At 45.1% G+C, this 13,429-nt stretch overlaps 1 protein-coding gene across 3 annotated transcripts in view; it reads left to right on the top strand.

The window, feature by feature from the left end:
• The window catches only part of LOC109988989 (glutamate receptor ionotropic, kainate 5-like), a 176,628-nt gene that overhangs the window by 125,870 nt on the left and 37,329 nt on the right, over positions 1-13,429 (top strand). For all 3 annotated transcript variants that reach the window (XM_065948216.1, XM_065948217.1, XM_065948215.1), the window contains exons 6-9: positions 575-740; positions 2,942-3,120; positions 6,384-6,437; positions 12,268-12,429. In XM_065948216.1, the coding sequence (XP_065804288.1) occupies positions 575-740; positions 2,942-3,120; positions 6,384-6,437; positions 12,268-12,429 (561 nt within the window). The remainder of the gene's footprint in view (positions 1-574; positions 741-2,941; positions 3,121-6,383; positions 6,438-12,267; positions 12,430-13,429) is intronic.

The raw sequence follows: 13,429 nt of genomic DNA, 5'->3' as shown, positions 1-13,429 counted from the left end.
AACATTCAGACGCTGTGTCTACAGACGGCGCCTACGACCACCTTTTCAAAGCTCTTCTCACCCAGCGCTCTTTGTTGCTAGGTTACGAAAGTTATCTTCTGTTACCCTCTGACTGTAGGTGTGTGTTAGATAGCGGCGCGATTGAGTTAACTAGATGTACAATGCAGTCAAAGATCGTGGACGCATTGCGGTGGCGAGTATTGTTTTGAATAACAGTATAAAAAGTTTTCGTGTGTAACTGACACACTGACTGTTCAAGAAAAAACACAACATGTTATGTTGAATTGGAAAATTTATGTGGAAAATCGTTGGTTTGGTGGACATCTTTTCAACAGAACTGTCTTTGTGGAGTAGCATTTCTCCTCCTTTCTTCTTCTGTCGTTTTTATTCAGCTTTCTTTTTCCTTCCTGTTTGTTGTTTTCTTTCACTGTCCTGTGTTTGATATTCCAGAAATTCACACTTTCCTTTGAGTGTCGACCATCAAAATGCCGCCAAAGGAAGCCTAAAATGTCATCTTTATTTCCTGCTACCTCCCATCCTAATATCTCTTCTTCCGTCTCACTCTCTCCCTCAGATTCCTCACGTGAAGATCGGTCCCGAGGAGACGCCGAAGCTGCCGTACCTCCGCTTCGCCTCGGTGACTCTGTACCCGAGTAACGAGGACCTGAGCCTGGCAATCGGCTCCATCCTGCGCTCCTTCGGCTACCCGACGGCCAGCCTCGTCTGTGCCAAAGCAGAGTGTTAGTCTGCCTGTTCTAGTTTTGCCGTCTGTCCTCTGCTTCCTTCCTCCTCTCGTCTTTCGTCTCCTTTCCTCTCTGTCCTCTGCTTCCTTCCTCCTCCTGTCTTTCCTCTCCTTTCCACTCCGTCCTCTGTGTCCTTCCTCCTCTCGTCTTTCCTCTCCTTTCCTCTCTCTCCTCTGCTTCATTCCTACTCTCGCCTTTTTCTCCTCCACTTCTCCTTCATCGATCTCTCTCCTGTTTTTCCGCCCGACTGGTCCCCGCCCCGGCTCACAGTTTAAACACCGCTCCTCTCTGCCTCTCGGCCTTTAGCCGTATCCTCGTCCTGTTAACGGGGCTGTTTAACAGGCCTGTTCTCTTGTTGTGCACGCTGCTGTCGGACAGTGAAACCCGGCGGCGCCGTGATAAACGTTTTATGGCGGCGATTAGACGAGACACGCCCGTTGTTTCTGTCAGGGTCGAAGGAGACGGAGGCCGAGCGGCGCTGAGTGATAAAAGTGAGGTGAAGCAGGAGAAGAGGACATATTTAAAAACTGAGGAAATATCTTTATTTAGAGACTTTGTCTTTCATTTTAAAGTATTTAGATAATAAATATGTAGTCTGATTTCTAGTGGATACATTCAGCGGTTCTGAATGAAAGAGGACATTTGTTTCAAAGACACAAAAGGACAATAACAGCAGATCTTATTTGGAGTGGTAAAAACCTGCTCCACAGGTCCGGGGCAGCTTCGATTGGCTCCCGGTTTCCAGGCACTAGGAGCTGCTGGTTGGTGGATCTTAGTGATCATTAATTATTAGTTTTTCAGAGTCAGCAGGTCACATCTGTCACACTTTGGATTCAAACAGGAAACAACATGTGCAGAAACATGAACATGCTGCAAACAGTAAACGCTGGTACACAACGGTTTCTTTACACGTTTGCAGAGTTTGAAATGTGATGCTGCAAATGTTTCTAAAAGTTTGAGTTCTAATCAGGATGACATCCTTACCGTTACAGCTCCACTAGTTCTGACGACGGATAGCGTCTCAACTCTCAACAAAAGTAATTAGGGAATATAAATGTTATGTTTTGACATTTTCGTCGAGGAGATGAAGTGTGGAGAAAACGTATCCAGCTCTGTTTTCATCAATCAGCTCATTCATCAATAAATATTCTTAAAAAAGCCGAGAGGCAGGGGCTGCTTGTCAACAGGCAAGGTAGGCAACTGCTTGGGGCCCCAGACCAGTACAGGGGGCCCCACAGGGCTGACAAACGTTGGACCAAAGGAGCAACCCAAAATGTTCAAATTTTGCAATGACAGTAGAAAACCTCCCTAAGGGGGCTCCATGTCTGACAGCATTCAATCTTGTTGCCCTACTGATTGCCGGTGGGACAGCCCCTGGAATAACTTTTGCCTAGGGCCCCAACAGGACCTAGAATCGCCACGCCGAGATGTGCACCTTTACACATTTATTTTTGTCTCTTTTTTATCACTTTGTGTTTATTTCTCAGCCGCAGATTCATTTTCATGTCATCCAACATTTGCAGTAACACATTTAAAAATCAGCACAAACGTGTAAAGAAACAGACGTGTAAAGAAACAGACGTGTAGCAGTGTTTAATGTTTGCATCTTGTTCATGTTTCCTTTTTAAAATCCAAAGAGTGAAAGAAATTACCTGCTGACTCTCGAGCGAATAATGAAGGGCTGAAAACGGATCATTTTGGATAATAATTAATGAGGAAATTGACCTTAAATACTGAGATTAAGTGTGTTTGCAGATCTAATTGGTTGTAATTGGAGGTATCCTCAGAAAAGTGCAGCTCTCTAATAATCGGCGCTTCAGAGGAAGCAGACTTGTTTTTGTCCCGATTGATTCTCTGTGAGGAAAATTAATGGACTTCCAACATAATCACCTTCACTCTGGTCTCAGTTTAATGCAGACCTGCAGCTTTGTGGAACAGTTATTTGTCTCTAATGACTCTGAGGTTCATCAATCTCTCAAACCCGTTTTGTTTTTTTTTAGAGTGAAAGTGATCATTTCAGAAGTAAACAAGGGAAACAATCAGCCGAGGATTATTTATAGACTGCTGTCGTCTCTGCCAGCGGCCCTGAGAGTCTTTCAAACATTTTTAGTCAATCTTCAAAATTGGCTGACTTTTTCCCCCCCCATGATGTGTTTGTTATTGTTACACTTCCTGACTTCTGACTCCACCCCCTTTAGGTCTGCTGAGATTGGAGGAGCTTGTGCACCGCTTCCTCATCTCCAGGGAGACGCTGTCGGTTCGAATGCTGGACGACAGTTTGGACCCGACCCCCCTGCTGAAGGAGATCCGTGACGATAAAGTGGCGACCATCATCATCGACGCCAACGCCTCCATCTCCTACCAAATCCTCAGGAAGGTCAGGAAACACAGCCTTTCTCCTCACATGCTGAATGTACATTACATCCCTGACAAAACTTTTATTCTTAAAGGTACAGTCAGCAGCTTCCTCCTTCAAAATAAAATACAGACTTCTCCTAAAGTAAAGCTGCTCCATCGTCCCTTCTGGGCCTCCGTACATGTCTGGTGGTGACTGTGTCTGCAGAGACTCTGTCCTCTGACTGGATTTTACTGTTCTGGTTTGTTCTGGTTGACTCGGGACGTTTTTCTGGCGGGGAGTTGGTGTGTTTCCTCCAGCCAATGACAGCCAGCAGGTGAGTTTAGGAGTGGATACAACCCAGAGACTGGACGCTATTCAAACTGTGAATATGACAGTGAGGTGAAACACCAAGTGGATAAAACTCGTTCTAAAACAAGGGTGAACCTTGTGTTGACTTTTACCCGTGGACGTGGAGTTGGTCTGCTTCCTGTTGGACAGGCAGGTGACAAACACCGGCGGTTAGCTTGTGCTAGCGTGCGTTAGCTTGCAGTGTAGGTACAAGCAGTAAACGTACACAATACATCCTGCAGGGGGCGGGGCTTCTGGGGGAGATGAGCCCAGGAGGAGGGGCCCAGTTTGAATGTTGTGTCCTCAAACATTTCAACTGACTCCAACTTTAATATCTGTATTTTTTCAGGCCTGCACTGGTTTATTTCCCCCCCAGAATCATAAATGATCTGAATGCTGACGATGTGATCTAGAGCCACTAAGAACTAACGCAGGACTTTAAAATTGTGAACGCACTATAATGTTAAAACTTGGATCTCAAGCAGATATGGGCTCAGATAAATCTAGCTGTGGCAGCAGTAAAGTCTCCAAGAGGCCAGATAACGAGCCCAATATTTTTTCCTTTTTTGGCCAGGACAGCTGAAGAGAGACAGGAAACGTTGTGATGAGGACTACAGCCTCCGTACATGGGGAGCGTAACATAACCACTAGGCTACTGGCGCCCTGTGTTACTGGAGGATACCTCTATATAGACAACTCAAAGCAAAAAAATAGTCAAAAAATACAAAACACACAGAAAATTTTCAGAGTTTAGACCCTCAGAGACAGACAAGTATTAATATGATGTCTGAAACACCTGAAGTGAGCCTGACCTCCTCCTCTGTCCTAACACACGCTGTACACGTTCACACACAGATCAGAGTCTGACAGATTGTTGGTTTGAGAAACGCCTCTGAGCAGCTCTGCTTCTGTCTCTGTTTGAAACATCTCTATTTTCTGCTTTCTTCCTCACTGGTGTTTATTCATAGAACAGGACCTTCAGGTTGGTTTCCTGCCAAAGTGGTTGGTAGACTTTACAGCCCCAAACTAAATGTACCAGCTCTTGGCAGGTTGTAATTTCACTGTGTACCCGCTCACCTTGGGGGGGGGGAGTCTGAGAAGTTTTGAATACAAAGTGAAAACACTCAGTGACTCTGGCAGGTTTGTCTTCTTTTTCTTTTTCTTGTAAAGCTTGGTTCCTGCAGGCTGAACGGAGGAGCGGAGGAAAGCTCTGTGTGTGTGTGGAGGTTAATGGATTAATCACAGAGGCAGTCGGATGCTCCTCACTGTGAGGTTACAAGTTCAAATCCCAGCCTGACTTTGAGCAGCTGCATGAAGCCAGTCTGAAGCTGCAGCTGCTCAGAAACACTTTAAAAAGGAAGGTTAAGTGGAGGAAAGAGTTTCTGCAAGAGTCAATTATTATCCTTAAACTCATCGATCCAGACGTAAGCACTGACTCCCGTCCCGGTGGAGAGAGGCTGATGTTAGAAAGCTACAAGATCCAAAGAGGCAGGCGTTCAAAGTGATGATGGCTTCCTGTTCAAATCAACTTTATTCATGAAGCCCACAACACAGTTCACCCAAAGAGAAGATTTCAGAAGAGAAGGCTGTGCTGCTTTAGTTATTAACAGTTAAAGCGCAAAAGTGTGTTTTGAGATTACTCTTTAAGATGTCATTAATGTTGGGAAATCGGATGAGTGGGAGGAGGAGATTTCCGTACTTTTGGGGCACAGTTAGAAAATGTTCTGACCCCCTTACCGGACCAAACACAAACCTGAGTGTTTGATCTAAAAAGTTGGCTTCCACTGATATACCAGTGTAAATTGCTGACACATGGCGTCATTACCGTGGCTAGCAGCCTCCACCATCACAAACTGCACACAAGATGATGCGATTGAGAATTCATCTTCATTCTCTGTGCATTGCACGCTGTGCTGGGAAAGATAGCGACACAGACCAGGCTGGCTGCACGTCTTTGAAACATTCCCTCTTGCGTTTAAAGCAAACGGTATATTGTTCAGTATATAAATCTTGTGGCGTTCTCTTCTGACTGAAACACTCCTGTGTTAAAGTTAATGAGTGACCAGCGGAGTCGTGCAGCGTGAGCCCGACTCGCGTCTGTCTGTAATACCCAACCTTTCCTGTAGGCTGAGAGCTCAACTACCGTACTGTAGCTCATTGGAGAGCAAACACAGACTTCACTGAACACAAAATAAATCATCACGCAAGACGACAGTTCAAACCTTTTTTCTTTCATGGAAACAGACTGTGTCTTATATCCCATATTATACGGTAAGTCTATAGTCTATATGTTCATACTATTTAGAGGACGTTTTGGAAATAGAGACAAACATCCGAAAGTTACAACACACCTCATCTCCGCTCAAACACTGCATGAATAAGTGAATGTATGTTCACAGCCTGCAGATGTTGGTGAGAGGGACCTGTGTGCTCTGCAGAGAAACACCTCCAGTTTGAACATCAGCTGGGTTTGATTCAGAGTTGTTTAATGTCGTGGTCACAAATAGGAATGAAACATCCTGACGCTTGTGATTTAGACGTCTTCAGTTCTTATCCAGCTCTGATTAGATCTGGATGTCTAGATGTCTTTTCACCAGTGAGTTGTGTCTGAACTGACTGACTGAACTCTCCTCTATTGTCCTCCTCTTTATTATCTCCTCCCCAAACGTCTGAGCTGCTTTAGTCACTCACTGATTCTTTGGTTTTATTCTGAGAAATAATCACTGTTTCAAGGTGGTTTCATGTTATTAAGGAAGCGGGAACGCTGTGACACAGACGCTTGGGTGAAACATAATCGTCTCCAATTTGGAAGAAAACAAGACGAGCGAGTGTTATGACGCAGACGGTTCTGAGATTTTAATCAACTATGACTCATTATGTTCCGGGGAAAGTTTGAACAAATTTACTTCCTGTTGCACTGACATTCATTTTTCTTCTTCTTTTGTGACCTGCAGGCCAGCGAGCTGGGGATGACATCAGCCTTCTACAAGTACATCCTCACCACCATGGTACGGGCTGCTCTCCTCTTCTTTTGTACAGTTTAGTCCTCTTCATTGTCTCGTCTTTTAATGCTTTCCTTTCATTCAGTTTCTGAGAGATGTCCTTTTCTGCGTCCGTCTCATTTTTGTTTTATTATTTCCTTTTTGCTCTCAGTGCCTTTTCTTCTCTTACCTTCCTCCCTCATATCGTTAACAGCATATTATCTTCTCGACCTCATGTTAGCTTCCTTACCTTTTTATCCTTTAGATTTTTTCTTTTCTAAACAACGTACTCATTAAAGGTCATATATCCTCCTCCTCTTCAACCAGTGTAAATAAGTCTCAGAGCTCCTCAAAACATGTCTGTGAAGTTTCTTGTTCTAAATCCACTCTGATCCTGTATTTGATCATGCCTATAAACCCCTCTATTTCAGCCCTGCTCAGAACAGGCTGTTTCTGTGTCTGTACCTTTAAATGTAAATGAGCTGTGTTTGACCACGCCCCCTCTCTGGAAAGGCTTGGGTGTCTCAGTCTTTCTCGCTCCATGCCCTATTGTTTAAGGTGAGAAGGCAGACTCAGAGGGCAGAACAAACACCTAGCTGTGGGAGTGTCACCCCCCTGGGGGAGGGGTTACTGCCCTTTGTGATGTCATGAAGGGAAAATCTCCAAACGGCCTGTTTGAGCACACATTTTCTGAAAAGTGGAGCAGGTAAAAGGCGGAGAGGATGGACTTTTCTCATCATTGGGAGGTTTGTAGATGGACTAGGGACATATTAGTGTTAGAGGAACATAGTGAAGAGGATTTTACATCATATGTGACCTTTAACCTTTCCTTTTTTTTCCTTCCCATCCTCTTTTCTCATCTTCTGTTTGTTTGCTTCTTTATAACTCCATCTTTTTGTCTTTGCACCCCTCCTATTTTCACATCATTCTTTAAATATTTCCTCGTCTGTCCTCTTTACTTTTCGGTCGCTCTCTCTCCTACGATCACCACCTCACTGTTTTTGACTGTTTTAGATGTAAAGATGTTGGTGGTCACGTCCTCCTTCCTCACAAACTGCCTGCATATGTCTCCTCTTCAGCCATAAATCCTCTCCCCCTCCTCTCTCTCTCTCAGTTCATTACAGATGCACGCTGGCCTCACCGCCGTTCGTCATCATTATAATTTCTCTGTCCGTGTCATGCCCTTGTGCGCGGAGACTTTGCGTGGATAATAACTCGTCTCGATCTCCGCCTCGTCTCTAAACTCTGTCGTGTCACAGTCTTTAACGGAGCCTTTCGCAAGGGCACGTCACGCCCGGCTCGTAGACCAAGGGCAATACTACTGTTCTGTCCTCCTCGAGCAGAACTCTGGATCAGAACCAAGAGTAAAATAGCTCCCCCGACTTCACTTCAACACACGCTAATACACCTGCAGCCCCGTCTCTGACCTACCGTTAACTTTGTGTGAAACACGCTCCGCTGACTGTGACAACACTCGATGTGAAGAAATAGTTTTCAACCAAGAGACGGGTATTTTGATTGTCAGTAGATTGCAGAAACCATGTATGAGAAAGATATCTATTTAACCTGAAACATCTGTTACATCTCTCGGTTCAAAGCTAGCAGACTTCCAGAACATAGACGCTGCTGGTCCACTGCTGCCTTTGTGTTGTTGTAACACAGCTACAGTGATGAATGCAAAGTAGAACTTCACTGTAGTCAGTGGACTCCGGTTGGATTTGATTTGAGTGATGTAACAGGTGTTTCTGGTTTTTTGAAGCATCATACTCAGACACTAAAAGGTCTATCTGTGCAGCGATCATTTCTGTCATGTGTTCAGACACTTAGGGTGCACTCACACTCGGCCCAGGTGCTTAAGCACGATGGTCCCCCCTCCAGATTCACCCGCTGGCTTGCACTCACTCTGCTCCAGGACTAACCTGAGCACGGTTACTTCTTGTCCACCTCCTTAGTTTAGAAACTAAGACAGGTGGACTAAAAAAACAAAAATAAATAAAAGGGACGAGTCCGCGTCCGCACACTGAGAATAACCTTGCCAGGGCCATAGATGTGTACCGAGCTTGAGCACGAATCGGAGCACTCACACAAGTCAAACGAACTGGACTTTAGGGGTGAAGCGTGCTTAGGCACATAATAACGATCTGAGCCTGTCGGGGACAGAAATTAAACTTTTACCTGATGAAGATAGATCAGACGTATTTACTCAGAAGGAATATATTGCAGCCTGTTTCGAGGCAGCCGCATGAACAGATTGACTGGTGTGAGTCCAAAAAGTATAACCTGTTAGTCAGGAGGTCCCTAAAGAATGGAGAAAAAAACACATCCCAGGGTTTTAAAAATAAAATGCCCCTTTAGCTGCTGTCTTGTTGGATTGCAGCCAATCGTCTTTTCCACCAGAATCTTCTTCACCGACAGTTCAGCTGGTGAAGAGTTTACGCCTCTCTCAGCTCCTTGTTTTGGTTTTAAAGCTCCTTCTCTGTCTCGTAAGCAGCAGCTGCTGAAACCAGAGTTTATGAGAGCGCTGAGATGGAAACAGACAGAAAATAATTCTTCCATGTAACGCCATCCGACCCTAATGAGGGTCAATCCAAACATTAGTTTGCGTTCATTAAATCCGGGCTAATTGGCTGCAGGATCACACGTTTCCCTCCGAGTGAGGCCATCTGGATCTCCGGCTTTATTTATGAACGCGGTGCTGTCCCGCCAGGTCCGTCCTGTCTGTGGTCCAGATTGGAAGTCTTTACGACCATGAGGTGGACTGCCATGAGAATAAACATGTAATTCCTCTCATGATGAATTGTGGGAACTTTGGTGATCATCGTCTGGGCTCCTGGTTTTAACAGCGTCTCCTTAGCTGCTGAAACAAGCGAATTTACCCCAATGAGGGATCAATGCATTTAACCTTCCACCTCTCGTCCAAACGGTCTCATTTGGTTCCAGAAATACTTGATGGTGGCAGCAGAAATGTAAATAAAGGCTTGACAAGGGGTTCATTAACCAATGACTGGCATCGCACAAGATAACCTTATCCAACCGTATTCCCTCCCTTAAGGGAAGAATCTTAATCTTCTTTATTTCCTTTTAAAATCCCCCAAATCTGCACCAGAGGATTCCTTAAGGGTCTACTTTATTACCGGAAACCCTGCACCTGTCCAAGCGGACATCCTGCAGCATCACGGCGCCCTTCTGGGATGCTGTCGCAGTGTTTACTCCCTCAGCAGAGCTTCCACTGGTCGCTTCCACTCCTCCAGCCAACAGCTCTTTGTCACGGCTGGCGGGCCTACAGTCTGACAGTGTACTTGGCTGTGGCTGAAATTGATTTGGCAAACGCACCATCAGCAACAACAGAGGAGGCAGCAGCTTCCCGACAGGCGGGGCCGAGGCTTTGTTAACTAAACAAGTGTTTGAGGGATTCAGGGGGAAAGGAAATTAGCCTCGCACAGGTTAGCAGCTGGAAGGAGCTGCTCTCACCGTCTTCAACCTGCCCGGATGTTTGGCTGAAGCTCAAAGTTTGGAGCGTCTCCTCCTCCACCTCGTGCCCTCTGCAGAAACAGTTTCTGCAGACTGGATAAATCCTGTGCCAGAATATTTTTAACCCAGCCGGGAGAAGCGGCCAAATGGTGATGATGATGACAGTCCATCCGTCAAACGCTGAAGACCAGTGTGAGACACGTCTGCAATCTCAGTTTCTATTTTTATCTTTTTGTGAGTCGGAGTGTAAAAAAACAAAACATGAAGCAAAAGAAAACATGAGCAGAAACTAAAGAAGACATTTCCCAAACCCAGCAGGTCCCAACACGTTCCAATGAAACAAACAAGACACCAGAAAAAGACCCTGAAGCACGGGGCGAAGGACTGAAAACAAGTGATACAAAATATGACAAAATATACAAAGAATGAAAGAAATAAAGAACTAAAAGAGGTCAGGGTGTTGGACTCTGTTGATGTCACAATGACTCATCTTGTGTCTACTCATTCCCGGACATCTTTAGTGCCAGCAGCAAAGTAAAAAAAACGAATATATTTCAACCACTCACTAATCAAAAGGGATCAAATGAAGCCAATAGAAACGCTGGAAGTCCTGAAAAAAGCTGGAAAAACAAAAAAAATACTTTGTGTCCTGACTGCCTTCAGATTGTAAAATGAGTGAGATTGAGATGATAGTTAAGATCAATTTGTCCATTTTCAGAGGCACTGCTTGTCAATAGGCAAGGTAGGCAACTGTTTGGGGCCCCTAACGATTGACGAACTCAAAACCCTAGCATTGCTGAAATTTTTAAATGGCTGTAGGAAACCTCCCGAAGGATGCCCCATTTAATAGCACTCACTGTCAATGCCCTGCTAAGTGTTGCATGCATTATTGCTGTGAAAACCAAAATTTGTCAATGACGGAAAATGGAGAGGAATTATCTATCTGGGAGTGAGAAAGGAAAAGAATAATGAATGCTGGTTAGAGGGGGCCCTCAACAAATGTTTACCTAGGGCCCTAACAGACCATAGAATCGCCACCGTCCATTCTTTCATTCTTTATTAAATGCTGCTGTTCTTGTAGTTTTTTGGTTTTACACGACGAAAAAAAGGATTACGTGGCTTTTTCAACCCCATAAACCCGTCAAACTGAGTCCAAATATATCGTCTAATTCACAAAGCACACACAAAGGGTTGAATGCACCGCTTATAGAAGCTCTAGCTAAAGTTAGATCAGGAAGGCTTTCATTTCTGCACGCTGGTTTTATTGTTTAGTCACATATTATGTCACATCGCTCCTCCACTCATTTTATTGTCTTCATCAGCTGGTCACGCCTATCCAACAGCCCTTCTCCACTCCCTCATCGATAGCCTAGCATGCCTCTTTCTGTCTTTTTTAAATACCACTAGTTCATTCATGCCATGGTTAAGAGTGACCCTCCACCTCTCCATCATCGCCAAGCCTTCACAGTTTCCCATTCTTCATCCCATCAACCTCAGATCACAGCATCAGCCATCTTTTCATCGACCCCGGTCTTCACAGCTCAATGAGCCTCAGACGACATCGTCAGCTAACGCCTCCAACGCCGGTGTGTCTGGACTCCATGTGGGGGTAGATCTCGCTCAGGGCAGACATCTTGGATCACCCTATCTTCCTGTAGAGTTCAAACGCCAAATAATCTCTGACAATCATTCAGTACATCTATGTAAAATGATGATTTATTGATTGATTGAACTACGCTGCAGAGCAACCAGGATCAGGTTTAAAGATACCGTAACTCTTTCCCATCGATTCATTAGAAGTTTAACGATGTTCAAACAGGATCTGTGAAGAACTCAAAATAAAACCTTCTTTAAGAGAGAGCGTCATGGTTGTTCTGAAGGAGTGAACACGCTCTCAATCAGCTGGAGAGCATCGACACAGTGAAAGCAGCAGGTGAGTGTTTGAAACAGCACCCTGCCTGTTATCTCTGCTCTGCTCTGCACAGCTGAATCTAAATGTTTCATAGTCAGCATCTGTTTCAGAGCAAACACAACTCCTCCGAGGGACGGGCAGCAGTTTGATTCGGGTTTTGTTTCGGCAGCAGAGCTCAGCGTGACGCCGGCTCGCCCTCCGGGGTTATTTGAAGTTCTTTGAAATTCCCCAGCATTTGATGTCCATCTTTAAAAATAAACCTTTATTCTCTTGTTAGTCTGCGCTGAATTCATAAACACGACTTGACATTGTGCAGCCTGCAAAAAAATACTGGAGCCCTTCGTTTCCACCCTGCCTGTTCTTTCATCCCCCGCTCATCAGATATCCCCCCCGCTGTGATCTGTGAGGGGGGTTCTTTCTGCTCCTTACACACATCTCTTCTTCCTCTCTCTCTTTGTACGTGTGCCTCCTCAGGACTTCCCTCTGCTTCGGCTGGACGACGTGGTGGACGGTCAGTCGAACATCCTGGGCTTCTCCATGCTGAACAGCACTCATTCCTTCTACCTGGAGTTCCTCAGGAGCCTCAACCTGTCCTGGAGGGAAGGCTGCAACATCAGCCCGTACCCGGGGCCAGCGGTGAGCCACGCGTCCACACTGAAACACAAAATGAACAGAACTGTTTGTCATACCTTTGAATACAAAGTCAAATAACTTCTTAGCCTTAGCATAACCCTCGCATGCTGTCAGAACATGAAAAGGAACAGAAAAGCAGCAATCATCTACTGATAGGTTGGGAACTGGATGGACGCCGGTTCAAGTCCTAGGTTTACTTAAGAGGTGCCACTTCACTTCCCGAGCACGGCCGAGGTGCTCTTAAGAGTATGATGTGTAAACTTCACTCACATGATTTGGATCCTCTTATTTGGACCTCTGATTTGGACCAGTTTGTCTATCACACTCTCCGTCGTCCCGGTCCGATCTGTCCGGGCAGAGTTGGTCTCATTGTTGTGATAATGAATGTGATGTGACTAACATATATTGTGTCCTTCTCCCCTCCTCCGTAATGAAAGGAGCCGTCAGGACAAATGATTGTGTTCAGTGTTTGTCTCATTTGCAGCTCTGATATCAACAAAGTAATAACAGCCGAGCAGACGGCTTGAATAAAGATAAGAGTGATGACAAAAGAGTTTGTCTCAATCACTGAAGACACCATTATCACTGCTCACAATAACCCCCCTCCTCTGCGCCCCCCCCGAGGGTGTAATACCCTTATTTAAATCCCAACTCTGTTTATTATTGAGATGATTACAGACATTACTCGACGATCAGATCAAGATTAGTGTCTGAAACGACTGCTGGCACAGAAACATGAAACATCCAGGGCTGCGTTGGGATGACTATTTTTAGGTTTTAATTCGTTTAAAATGAAAAGGTTCTCCCTCGAGACGAGAGGATTAGCACTGATTCAGAGGCAGTCTTGGTCCCTGCATACTTTTCTAAAAATGCACCCACATACTCTCAGCCAGTTAGGCCAGTTATTGGATGACTATTGATGTGTTCAGAGATTGCAATATGGCCGATGCACTCCTCCCAGCTTGCTCTTAAAGGCAGGGTTGGTCATTTTTGAAAACTAGCA

Source organism: Labrus bergylta, chromosome 19, assembly GCF_963930695.1.
Source record: "Labrus bergylta chromosome 19, fLabBer1.1, whole genome shotgun sequence".
In the NCBI taxonomy this organism is placed as follows: Eukaryota; Metazoa; Chordata; class Actinopteri; order Labriformes; family Labridae; genus Labrus; species Labrus bergylta.
Note: the sequence above shows the minus strand (reverse complement) of the source record. Positions and strands in the feature narration are given on the sequence as shown.